At 45.3% G+C, this 13,078-nt stretch overlaps 1 protein-coding gene and 1 long non-coding RNA gene across 3 annotated transcripts in view; one reads left to right on the plus strand and one right to left on the minus strand.

Moving 5' to 3' along the window:
- LIN7A (lin-7 homolog A, crumbs cell polarity complex component) overlaps positions 1-2,337 on the minus strand; it is a 45,670-nt gene extending 43,333 nt beyond the window's left edge. The window contains exon 1 of one of the 2 annotated variants that reach the window (XM_015857388.2): positions 1,958-2,337. In XM_015857388.2, the coding sequence (XP_015712874.1) occupies positions 1,958-2,258 (301 nt within the window). In that variant the 5' untranslated portion in view covers positions 2,259-2,337. The remainder of the gene's footprint in view (positions 1-1,957) is intronic. The other variant, XM_015857399.2, reaches the window with a different exon arrangement.
- LOC116653191 lies at positions 2,159-12,626 on the plus strand. The gene is made up of 2 exons (XR_004306667.1): positions 2,159-2,265; positions 3,308-12,626. It is a non-coding gene; the product is annotated as an uncharacterized LOC116653191 (long non-coding RNA).
- The last annotated feature ends 452 nt before the right edge of the window (positions 12,627-13,078 follow it).

The following is a 13,078-nucleotide window of genomic DNA, read 5'->3' on the forward strand; positions in this document are numbered from 1 at the left end:
GCCCTCTCCAGCTCATGGAATAACAACCTGTTATGGGTGACGAAGTGTATCTCGTTGATGTAATGGCCTTCTGCAGGCCAGGTGCTGTATTTAAATCTATTTCTTCTTGCCTGTAGTTCCCTTTTGCACGTCACATTCTACCACTCCGTGATGCCATATCTCCTCACGCTACTGTCAGCCCTGGCTGACAATCAGGGAGTCCATAACACCAGCACCCCTGCCAAACATTTAGGCATATTCTGGACACAGACAACAGATGTTTACATTTAAATTTGGACTAATTTGCATTTTTGTGTATTGTGATTTTTTTTAAAGCACTGTGTTAGCGATGAAAAGAAACGCGTAATTCTGAAATAGTAATACTTTCCTTAGAAAAGCCAGGTTTGCTAATGGATTGCCATCTGTTCAGCTCTTTGCCAGGAAATAGATTTGTCCTGCTTACTGAAAACAGTATTAGGGTGAAACTGTAGATTACACAGTGGATTTCTGAACTGTTTAATTTCAAGCGCATGCCAATAACAAACGCTTTGTTATTTCAGTAAGAATAACTTGAAATTCTCCTTTTCTAAAAACGTTGAAATTAAAACTATTCAGCAAACTGTACTTAGAGTACAATAGGAAAAGGTTCATCAATAGAGGGTGTCAGGTACTGGAACAGCTTCCCCAGGACAGTGGTCAAGGCACTGAGCTGACTGAGTTCAAGAAGTATTTGGACAATGCTCTCAGACACAGGGTTTGATTTTGGGCGGTTGTGTGTGCAGCCAGGAGTTGGGCTCAATGATCCTTGCAGATCCCTTCCAACTCAGGATGTTCTGTGATTCTGTGAAACTCTGAAGACTGCTTTGCTCTCGTAAAGCTCCAGTAAAGGTCCCTGCACCATCTTTCTCACCTTGAAACCGGGTTCATCAGGCTTCTTTTGCATAGGATTTACAGGAAGATGCTCTCTATCTTGCTCTGAAAGCCTGTCTTAATCCTCTAGAAAGAGCATGTAAAAGAAAAAGCGGCACTGGCCTAAATCGTGCTTTCAAGAGTACAAGATTTATACATGTTCAGAGCCACTGGGCTCCTTGATGGAAGTTAAGAAAGATGCATCTGCAACTCAAGAAACTGTTTTGGGAGCTGTGTGACCTCTTTAACTCACAGAGCCACAGAAGCAAAACAAATCAGACATCAGGTTAAGTCCTTCTCCTCTGTGACCACAGAAACTAAACAGCATTTTTGCTCGGCCTTGCAAGCGGCGCAAATGCATCGCAAGGGAGCCGTCCAATTTTCACAGCCTGGAGGCGAAAACTGAATTTAAACAAAAGTTCACGATTTCAGCACCTCTTTTCATTACCTCGGTCAGGCTGCTGACACAAACTCAAGGCGAGCAAAACATCAGCCGCTCTCTCTCCGCGGACGGAGCAGCAGCCTGCAGGCATGCACAGCACCCCGGCAGGGTAGCATCACACGGAGTAATAGCATCATCACACGGAGTAATAGCATCATCACACGGAGTAATACCATCACACGGAGTAATACCATCACCGTCAGCTCACAACGCAGCACTCCCGCACCGACCCCAAACGCCGACACACGCTCCCCTTACAACCGGGCGCCCGCTCCGCCCGCCCCAAGCGCGGTGCCGTCTCCGGACAGGTGCGGATGTGCTGCGGCTCTCCAGCGGCAGCGAGGCAAAGAGAACCGAGCTCACGGCCGCGGGGCACCTGCGCGCAGCCCCAGCCCTCGCCGTGCAGCCCTACCAGCGTCCCCCGGCCGCTCCGCGCCGCCGGACAAACTTTCCTCTCCTCTCCTCGCTCCGGAGCCCCGCGGGGAGACCCTGCCCACCCACCCGCCGCCTCCAGCCCTTACGGCGCGGGGACGGGCGGGCCGTCACGGCAGCGCCCGCCGCCCGCCTCGCACGGAGCCCCGCGATGTTCCCTCGGTCGGGCCGGGGGGCGGCAGCCGCCGCTCTTACCTCTGTCCAGCGTGAGCGGCTGGACCGCGGTCAGTGTCGCCATGTCTGCGGCGGGGCTGGAGCCCGAGTGACGCGCGGCTCCGGCACCGGCGTGGAGCGAGGGGAAGGGCGGGGAGGAGGCTGGCAGGGAGAGGGGGCGGAGGAGGAGGGTGGCTCCGTGGGAGGAGGAGGAGGAAAAAGAGGAGGAGGAGGCGAGCGGGGCGGAGAGGGCGCCCAGCGGAGGGCGGCTCAACGTGGACGGGACTCCGCGGTGCATCGTGCGCAGGGCGGCCCGGCGGGGCCCGGCGCGGGCTGCCGGCATCGCTGCGGTGCGCACCGGGACCCGGCGGGAGGCCGCCGAGCTCGCCTCAGAGCGGACTCCCGGGGCTCACGGCCCTGAGGGACGGGCGGCGTCGGTGACAGCTTTCTGGGGCCGGGGGCGGCGGGCGAGGGGCGGTCCGTCTGTGGCCCCGCCGCCCGGGGGTGCCGCAGCGGAGCGAGGGCGGGGAGCGGCGCAGCGCCGCCTGCGGGAGCGCAGCCGGGAGCTGCGGGGAGAGCCCACGGCGGAGCCCCTCGCAGGGCTGCGCTGCACCGGGGCTTCCTCGCGCCGCCCTTCGGACGGCACTGCTGTAGTCAGCACCGTCTTCAGCCCGGAGCCGCGTATGGGCTTCTGCGTGCTCCGGGCCGTCCTCAGGGTATCGCTCGATATCTCCTAGAACGCGTCCCATACAGTTCCACAGCTCGGGCTTGAAAGGCATAAAGGGAGAGAGGTCGATCGTGAGTCGAGGTCACATCGTGCGGGTGGATGTGCTCAGTTTGTGCAGGCCTGAGCGCTCATCCTTCAAGCTGAGCTTAGCGGTGGAGCCGTGCAGGGCTGGTTGTGCTGGCCGTCCTTAGCCCGGAGCCCAAGGGCAGCCGTTCTGCCTCTCCAGAAAGGGACGTGCAGTTGTGCTGCCTTCCACTGTGAGCAAGTGTGCAGAGAAGTGACAGTGGAGACCTGAGCCCCCTTTGACTGCCGTCCTGTGCAGTACCTGCGTTGCTGCACTTGCCCAAGAAACGCCAAAACTGGGAAAACTTTAACCCAGAGAGGAATGTAGCACTCTGCCTCTCGTTTACTGGGGGCACAGCACAGGGAATGTGAAAATACAGCACAAGCAGACTGTGCATTGGTAACAGCTGTAATTGCCGGCGTATTTAAGCAGTAGTAGAGGTAGTTAGCTAGGGAAGCTGTGGAAATGTTGTCACTAAAAGTTTTAAGAGATTAAAAATACATATGGCAGTATTAAAATTAGAGAGAAAAAAAATCAAGAAACCAGCTCCTGTCAAACAGTTTTTAAGATCAAAATTAATGTGAGGATTTCTATTTTGTAGACTTTATATACTTGTGGAGCAGCTGGATCGACGTAAAGCCTAACAGTGCCTCTTACACAGTCACACTGCTGCACACTGGGTTCACCAACCTTAGAAGGGAAGAAATTCACGTTTGGAGCTGTAACAGTGTAATGTGACAACACTCGAACTGTTCTGATTGGTACACGTGTAAAATTATGTTTAAATAATATTAAAAGCAAGGTGCCAGGTTAATTAGTTGTTTTTCATAGGGAACGTCGTAACCCTTAGGCTTGCTCTTTTAATCTGCCATGTTGTCAACAGACTTCTTGAAGCAAAATGCAGCTATAACAGTAAATTTTCTATGAATATCTGTGTAACGCTAATGCCAAATATGTCGCCTTTTAGAAATACACAAGTTTAGCTAATCTACTGTTTGTGCTTGAACTGTGGAAAGCAAGAAGCTTATTCCAGCTTTATCCTTTTTTATCTACCCCTGGTCAGATTTCATGTGCTCTGCCACAGGGGCTAATTGGCACTCAGATGAGAGACTTGAATGGGAGTATTACGCGCACTCAAGGAAGATGAAAAAGCAGCATTTGCTGGAATTAAACATGTCCTAATCAGCATAGCTGCACAGTTAATGCTCAGGGCTCTCAAAGAACTAGCCCAGGGATACTTAAAGCAACTGTACAGGGAAGATTTTAGAAGTTGTCCTGCAGAATTCCCTAACTGGAGAAAGGGGCTGGGATGAAGTAGGGAGCTGTGGCTCTTGCTTTCCAGCATTAGTTTCCAGGAGAAGTAGTGGGCTAACAACAAAAGTCAGCAAGAGAAGTAGTGCTGGTCAGCACCACCCTCCTGAAGGTGGATGCTTTTAGATGGAAGGCACTGGTCTGCCTCCCAGCCTGCTTGCTGATTTCTTGGCCAGCACTGGAAGTTTTAATTCAGTATCATGTGATGCTTACTGAACCAAGGAAATGAGATTGAATTAATAGAACTTCGAGCGTATAAACTAGAAATGGGCTTACTGACAGGTTTTCATAATTCGTCAGTGGTCAGATGCCAGTGAACAAGACTATTTCCCATAGGATGCCTTCAGACTTACTCTGTTGTTGTAGTGTTTTAAGATCTAAAATGGGAATACAGAGGTGTTTGCGGCCATGTTTTGAAATGACATGAGTTACATTGAAACATCACATTGGAAGTGGGTAAACCTTGTAAGAAGTTGTCCATGAAGTGAGAAAGCTCTGTCCTTCGAGATTTTCCAACCTGATTAGGTGAAGATCTTGGCACCTTGCTTTTGCTGTGAGGTTAGCCCTGCCTTAAGCAAGGGGTTGGACTGGATATCCTTGAAGTCCTTTTCAGTGCCAATTATTCTATGATTCTGTACTAAAATGTCCAAATTAATGGCAAGAATTATCTGAAGAGTTGTGTTAAATAGTTACATCCCCAGAGTAGTGTGTTTTAATGCTGCTGCAAGCAAGTGATATGGAATGCAATGGATACTTGCAAGACTGGAGGTTATTTTGGGGAAGGGTATTCTGATGTGACAGTCTCAATGTTGAGTTCTTGGTGTGATGTTGCCAAAAGCACTTGAGTGATCCTTGGTCATATAGAAATGTCACACAGAACTAACACAATGACCTTCACTCTGCACCTTGTGTTGGTAAAGCAACTTACTGGAGTCTGAGATCTGATGTTTGACTTTCAAGGTAGAAAATCAGCTTTGACGTATAGTCTAAGGAACTCAGTCAAAGCTGATCAAAGAAAAGGGTACGAAGAAACTAAATCACTCTGAATAGGTCCATGTATATGGATGAGGCTTAATGGTGGAGGGATTTACAGTCTTAAAATTTATTGTCTTACAACATAAGGTGGCCCCATGGCTGGAAGTTTCAAAATTCAACCTTGAGTAAGATACACTACTGCAGCAGTAAGGGTAACATAGGGACCAATTACTCACTGTTGCCTGTAATCTTAACAAAAATTAGAGGTCTTTTGAAAAGGCTTGCTTTGATTTAACTTCTCAAGAAAAATAAAATGGCCAAGGCATTCAGGAGGTTAGATGAGGTAATGATTGTGATCTATTACTCTTGTGACTTTTATCACCCTTTAGCTTCCCTCATGAATTGGTGCCACAAGGGCCAGAATATTATTTCTCCACAGCAAAGTGCAATGGAACATGGAAGAATAAACAGAGTAGCTCTGAATGTGCTTGCTGGCTGCCTGAGTAGCACATCTCCACCTGTCCTAACCTTGGCATGGGATCATTAATTCACAGGAACTGAGATGCTGCCACATAACAGGAATACTGCAGTAAGTGAAGCTTTTCACTTCAGTGCCAGAGCCACATTAAACAGAGGTGGAAGCCCTGTTTCTGATGGTAACAGAGGTTTGTGGCACAAAGCGGTACTATACACACCAGTATAGTTAAATCTGTGCTTGGGTTATACACATGTATTTTAGTCATGTTCTGGATGTTAGCCTTTGAAATAAATGTCTTGTCATGACTGAACTCACCTTGGGTACTTACATTTGGGTTGCTACCTACCTTTCCTTTGAAATTTCAGTTTGATGCAGGACTCTTCTTATCCAGGTTTACATTAAAATGTTTGTTGAGCATCTACTTTATTTCACTAGAGGCTACAAAATAGATTATTTCTATTATATAATATTGTTTTATTTTAGTTATACCCTGTTCTGTTAAAGTGTTATTTCACCACTGGTGAATAGGTGGCTGCCTATCCTGTCTGTGGCAGTGGGGTTGGAATTTGATGATCCTTGTGGTCCCTTCCAACCAAAGCCATTCTCTATTCTATGATCAGCTGTTATCAGGCATTTGCATATTGCATGAAACTCCAGGTTATTTCAGTGAAGATTTTAGGTACAGTGAGCTTTCAGGGTTATAAATCTCACCTTAGGACTGATTCACAACATGCATTCAGGCTTTTCTCTTTTTTATGCCAACCAGTAGTTTCACTTGTACCTTGCACTTCAGTGCAACTAAAAGTAGAGATTTCAGTAGTGTTGTGAGTTTTCAAAAGACTGAGGATGTTTTTCATCATTCAGATTTGCATTTTGCTTTTATGGGGAAAAATAATCCTTCCTTTTTTAAACCCATCAGTTATATTCAAGCAGTTTCCACGGCAGAACTTGCTGTCTGAGATATCTAATGGTTTAACAGCAGTTTGTTTATTGGGCAAAGAATTGCAGCAGTTTCCCATAAGAAGTATCACTTAGTGCTTTCTGAGAATTAAATGCATTACTCACATACACATTCTAATGTCATGTCAGGGATTACACTTTCTAGATAACTCAATTGCTGTTTTCCCAAATGCTGAGACCAATCTGATCCTAAAACATATATTTTTTATTGTTATTATTTTTTGCTTTTGTTTAAGACTCAACTTCAGGTGACTAGAGGGAGAACAGGATCAAACTTTGATGAATGCTTCTGCTTGGACCCCACTGTAATTCAGGTTTAGGGTCTACTCCTCAGTCTAGTGACTTTCGGCATACAGCCTGTAGCAGACTGCTTCAGAAGCTAAGAACAAACCTGTTGTGCAAGACCCACCCCTTCCTTTAGTCTTAGTGGCAGTTCAAAAGCATCTATAAGTCAGATTTTAATCCTTGATCACATTTGGATATCTTTCATAGCTAACACTTGATTCTGGTTCCCTTTGTTACCACGACTTATTGTAAGGATTAGGTCTCTACATGAAGTTTGTCTGTACTGAGGCTCTCCTAGTGTAAACTGCCCTCTACGAGGCCACAGTTAGCTGTCAGTTCAAGCTTTGCCTGCAAGCACTCTACCTGTAATCTCGGTATACATGAATTAACACAGGTTGTAACTGGTGTTTTCGGTTATTTGAATAACTGAACAAAAGCATTATCCACCTACCTGCTTTGTCCAGTCTATTAACGTGGATTGTGGATTGAATTTTTGGATCACTGTGATTTGTTTTAGAAGAATCTGTGAGTGAAAAAAAGAAAAGAGAAGAAAATACACCTCTCTGTAGGAGCATGTTTATTGATTATACTCCACTGGGTTTCTCAGTGTTCATACCAAAAGAATTCTGCGCAGGATGATGATGGAGAAAGAATACATAGTGATGAAAAAGACAGTCCTGCCTTTAAAGGATGCTAAATCATACATTTTAAATGTTAACATTTTGAATTGTTCTAGATTTATCAGTGGTCAACTGATATGAAGTGACTGTGGAGTGGTGCACTGTCAACCACAGTTCTATAGAGTTGCTGTGACTAATTAACTTCAGGATGTGAACAGTGCAACAGTTAAATGCTGGCTGTCAGCCTTCTGCTCACTGAAGCTGTTCACCCTGTGTTCATTTTCAGGTGAAATCGGAGACATTGTGAGGTGCATGTGAAAATGGGTGGGACCTTGATTACAAGGATTTATTGTAATTAACTGTGATTTTAGTATACTCTGTAAGTGCCTTTTTGAGCCCTAAAACTATGATTGAAAAACCTTTTTGGAATCCAGAGTGTATCCTTGTAATCCTCCTCTAACTGGGAGGTTAGGAAAAGCAAGGTGTTTGCAAAGCTGATGTGTTCAGAGATATGAGGTATACGTTAAGCAGTATCTGAAATCATCGATTACATTATGAAACTATACAGAAAACCATGTTTGTTTCTCTGAGCATTAAAAAGCAGAGATAAACCAGTGAAGAATAAAAACCTCGCCACCCGGAGAAAGTGTTGTGACTGAGATGAAACTCAGCAGTATTTCTGTTTTAGGGCTGCTTTCTATCAAAAAGAAAAAAGATTATTTTAGCTTTCAGAAGGCAGATTATGATTGTAATGAAGCTTTGCCCTGCTTTTTTTAGTGACATGAATGGAAGAGATGGTGTTTAAGCTCTGCTGTAGACCAGAATATCAGAGCTACTTATGATTGTTGTTGGGAATAATACTTTGTGTTCAGAAGGAGTGAGAGCCAAGGGGAAGAAAGTGTGATTGAGCTGTCTTGATCTGAGAAACAGTTTAGTGGTTTTCCCCACATCTCAAATCAGGATCGTTTCAAGGCTGATCTGCGTAGCATGGCGAACACTTAAATTGCATCTCGTCCGTACAACATCATCAGGCTCACTTGCTAAGTTATTCTGTTTTCTAGTGTATCCCAGTGGCAAAACCAGCTTCAGGATCCGTGTGGGTTTTAGATGTGTACAAATGCTGAAATGCCCACTTGGATCCGCAGCATTTTAGTGGAATTGTTTTTCTACTGACAGTTTGAAGTTCTGCTTCTTGAGAGGGAGAGTCTGCAAGAATAATCCTGCAAGCAACAGGGAATACTCCCTCTGCTCTCATCTCTGCTCTCATGGTAAACTTTCTTGCTTCAGTGTGGTTAATTTGTGAGAACACAGGGCTGAGTCAGTTCAGAATCTAATGAAATGGCATATACAGTATTTCCTTCATGGAAGGCCTTCAGGGAAACCTGAAATGTACAGACTAAAGTTTCCTGGCTGATTTCTAAATAACTTATTTTTAATATTCAGAGGAACATTTTCTCTTGGCGCTATAGGAACAGCATTTTCCAACACATGCTGTTGTCCATCTGCTCAGAGCCCTCAGATGACACCGTTCTGGTAAATTTGCTCTTCGTTCACATTTAGAGCCATCAAATTTGCCTTCAAGTTGACCCATGTTTCTTTCCAGGACAAAGAACAAATTCTCACTTTTTCCATGCTAACGACTGCAGCACTGTCAACAGTTTTTATCTAACATTTTCTTTAAATAGAAAGATACTGCTGGGATTAACTGCAGGGATTAACACCAGGTCACAGGGGCCTTGTGACCTGCTTTCTCCCAGCGGCTGATGATGATCAGCACTCCCTGAAACAGCACTCCAGGCCCATTAACAGCTCTCATCAAGCAACAATTAGCCTCCGATTTTTTCTCCAGGACTGTGTTAGTTTCTGCAGTGACAGTCAGAACCATCAGTGACCGCAGTGAGCCTCTTAGCACAGAGAGTTCTTCCTGTTCATGCTAATGCTCAGCTCTGCAGTGCCATCTCCCAGTGCTGGCACAAGAAGCTACTTTATGTTGCATCCCTTTGCCTAGACAGGCAAATTCCCTTATGGAAGTATAGTTACCTGTGCTCTGCTGGCAGCCCTTGGAGTTGTGACTGTGATTATGGTGGCCGCTGTAAAATTGGTAGCTTGTTCCTGATGGGATCATTTTTGTGAGGGAACCCCAGGCTGCACCTGGGCTGTGTCTCCCCCAGTAACACACTAGCTGTGCAGAGATGTATGAAACAGGGTAATCACTCCTGAGTTAATGAGCGTGTCCTGAGTTGGGGAACTGCAGTGGGCTGAAATGCAGGCATAGGGATAGACTTGGCTTTACCTCATGGTCTATTTGCCTCAGGAATGTATCCCTAACAAAGGCCTTCTGCTTTGTCAGAGAAGGAGGTGGCAGAGTAGGGAAGACAAATTATGAGAGAGAAATCATGCCCTTGTTTGATTCTGCTTCACCTATTTTCGCTGAGTCCATCTTTGTCCTTTGACTTAAATAATCCTCCACTTTGTTTGGTGCCCTCTTTATATCTTTGCACTGGCCCGTATATGCATTTCGTGTACTGAATTGCTCCAGATGCATTAAGGACTTGCCCTGTGTCTACTGCTGATCCAACCACCAAGCAAATAAAATTATTAAAGGTACAGCACTGAATCCTGACAGTCCTCTAAAGGATTTAACTGAAATACAGAAGTGCTGCTTTCCTTTACTTGGAAAATGTAATGCCCTGAAAGCAAGCCTTTCATATCCAGTTCTTGCCCAACGCCCTTCCTGCAGTTACACTTGCATTTCACTCGTCTGCCTTGGTGGAATACTTCTAGTTTTGCTGTCTAAGATCCTCTCTACTAGATAAACCCACTGACCTAATCTACTGTATGCCAGTGAATACTGGAGGAGCTGTGCCAATGAAAATGTGGCAGAATTAAACCCCATATACAACGAAATGCATATAGAATACACTTGGACCACTTATAGCCTATTCCTGGAATACTTTCTATTGTCATGGGAGCTCCTGTTTTATCACCTGATGATATCTCATGTGCCGGGAAAGAGGAAAGTTGTTTAGGAATCTGGGTAATGAAAAACCTTAAATTTGGGTCTGTCAGCTCTCCGTACTGACCTAAGGCCAGCTTTGCTGTCATGCCAGCTGGAGAATACACCCCAACATCCCCTTCCATCCTGGGTTATAAACCAGTGTGGAGCATGAGCCCTGTACAATATCTCTAATTTACCAAGAGTGAAAAAATAAATGTTGTGGAATCCAGTGGGCTTCCCAAAGTTGAATTTCTCTGTGTTGCACTCTCCAGAGCTCTGTGTGAAACCTTCATGGGCAGCTAGGGTTTTATTTGATTATGCATGACTGAAATAATGCCACTGGATTTCCATCAGAACACATGACATCCCAAAACTAACTAAGCAAGAACAAGAGCAAGAGAAGGGCACTGCTATCAGCAGGCTGTGGGATGGGAATTTGCTCGACTTGTCATTTTTTTCTTTTGCACTCTGTCCTCAAAAGGTCTCAATTTTGCAGTTCATTCATTTTTTTCTCCTCCTGAAGTGAGACTGAAGAGAATATTTTGAGTTCTCTGACAGCAAGAAGGCAAACTCTTTATCTCACAGATGGACCAGTGAGAGATTTAAAGTCTGTTTTCTTTTTTCCCTCTAGAGATACCTGTGAATTCTTAGTACTCATGCAAAAGACAAGCTGTGTCTGTTTTCCTAGCTTGTGAAGGATTTAGGATCTGTCTTTATGTAAAACTGCTGAACCTGGCTCCAGGTTCCAAGATATTTTCAGGAGAGAGGACTATTATGAACAGATAACAATTTCAGAAGAGCAGGGGATTTGGGATCTTGGTTCAGATTCATCTTTTGATATGGGGATTAGAACCATGAGGTGCGGAGCTGGAAGGATTTCCCCATTACATCCAAACCTTGCAACACCATCCTCCATTACTTATACTTTAAATTTTCTCTGTGTAGCTGTTAAAGGAGAAGCTTTTCCCAGAACATGATGTTTGTCCTTCAAGGCTGATATTGTAGAGACGGTGCCGGTGCCTCTACATTATAAACAACCCGAACAACAAAATGCAGAGAGTGCCTCAAGGAGTATTTGGTGAGGCACTGGAGCAGCACCCAGAGATGTGGTGGATGCCCCATCCTCGGGGATATTCAAGATTAGGCTGGACCATACACTGAGCAGCCTGAACTAGCTGTGGATGTTCATGTTCATTGCAGGAGAGTTGGTCTGGATGACCTCTAAGAGTCCCTGTCATCTCAAATGGTTCTGTGTTTTTTTTTTATGATACCATTACAGCCAGATGGCTGCCTTGCTGAGTACTGCCAGACCAGATGCCAATGCTCCCTGCTTGTGGGGAACACTGCCACATAGGAGAGACTGCAGTCTTGGTGGGACTCTGCTGGTCTGTGTGTTATATGACAAAGTGGTGTCTGCTGGCAGGTTAGACCCCTCCGTTAGTAGAAGGAAGTGCGGGACCTCATCACTTCCCACAGCCTGTGGAATGCAGGCCACTTGGGCCTACTTTGGCCCCCTCCAACTCCACAGCTGTTTCTCTGCAGTAAAACTGAATGCTGATGCAATGCTGAAAGCTGGAGACATCAAAATTCGAAGACTGAGCAAGATCTGCATTGAATGCAGTACCTTGATATATTGCATCATGGTAGTCAGAATACGGTCATATCGTAAGGCTGTATGCAGCAGGGGGCAGAGCTGAGCTGCAGTGGGGCTCCTTGCTTTTGGTTCTCAATGACAACATCCTTAAATTAAAAGAGAGTGTTTATAAAGAATATGGGAAAGCCTGCAGAGGTAACGAAGCAAGCAGAAACACTGGAAACCACAGAAGCTCCTCAGCTTCTTGGCTGAGAAGCCCAAGAAGCAGTGATAGCCTCTTTGCTTTATGAGGTTCCACCTCATGTCCTGAGGCCCTGCTGCTCAAAACAGATGTGCTGATGGGCCTTTCTCTCAACAAGAGATTCCCACTGGGGAGAAAGAGAGCTATTAGCCTTCCCCTATTTCTGCTGAACCACCCTTCAGTGTGGGGAGTAGGATGGTCTGTAGCTGCTCTGGGTGTTTGGTTTGATAAAAGTTTTGGTAAAACAGGTGCAAAATGCGAAACATTTGAGAGCTTGGAAAAGAGCTATGGCCCAGAAAGCCTGATGGTAACCAGTGAGCTTAAAAACAAATGCTTCTTTTATATATACATATATATAAGTCAATCTTTAATCTGTTTTTCTGTAACAATAAATGTCAGCTGTCTAACTCTGTCAGATCTGACAACTTGACATAATAAAACTGTATCTCCACAGACAATCTGTAAAGGCTTATGTTACTCCCCCACTGTCTTTGATAGTCATGCTATTATTCCTTGCCTCCCCTCACTTCTGTTAAAATAATGTGTTTGATGCACCGCAGGTCCCAGCACTACAATTCTTTATTCCTGTGTTGGTATTTCTGATAAAAGCTAAAGGCTATTTACATCCGTGAATCAACTACGCTGCATTCAATAGCGTATTTAAATGGATTTTGTGCTGTGAGACTGGCCTGCTAAGGGACTCTGTTAATAATAAGTGCGGAAAATGCTTTTTAACTGCGTTTCTATGGCATTCAGCCCCTGAGAAATGAAGTCTAAAACCACTTTCAGTGATACACACAGGAACAGCATCTCTCTGTACATGTACACTCACCAAATGAACCTCAGTGAGGCATGAAGGCTATTTTAGGATCCAGGGCTGCATGATACTCAGCTGTGCTAATTCCCTGGA

Source organism: Coturnix japonica, chromosome 1 (genome assembly GCF_001577835.2).
Source record: "Coturnix japonica isolate 7356 chromosome 1, Coturnix japonica 2.1, whole genome shotgun sequence".
Lineage (NCBI taxonomy): Eukaryota > Metazoa > Chordata > Aves > Galliformes > Phasianidae > Coturnix > Coturnix japonica.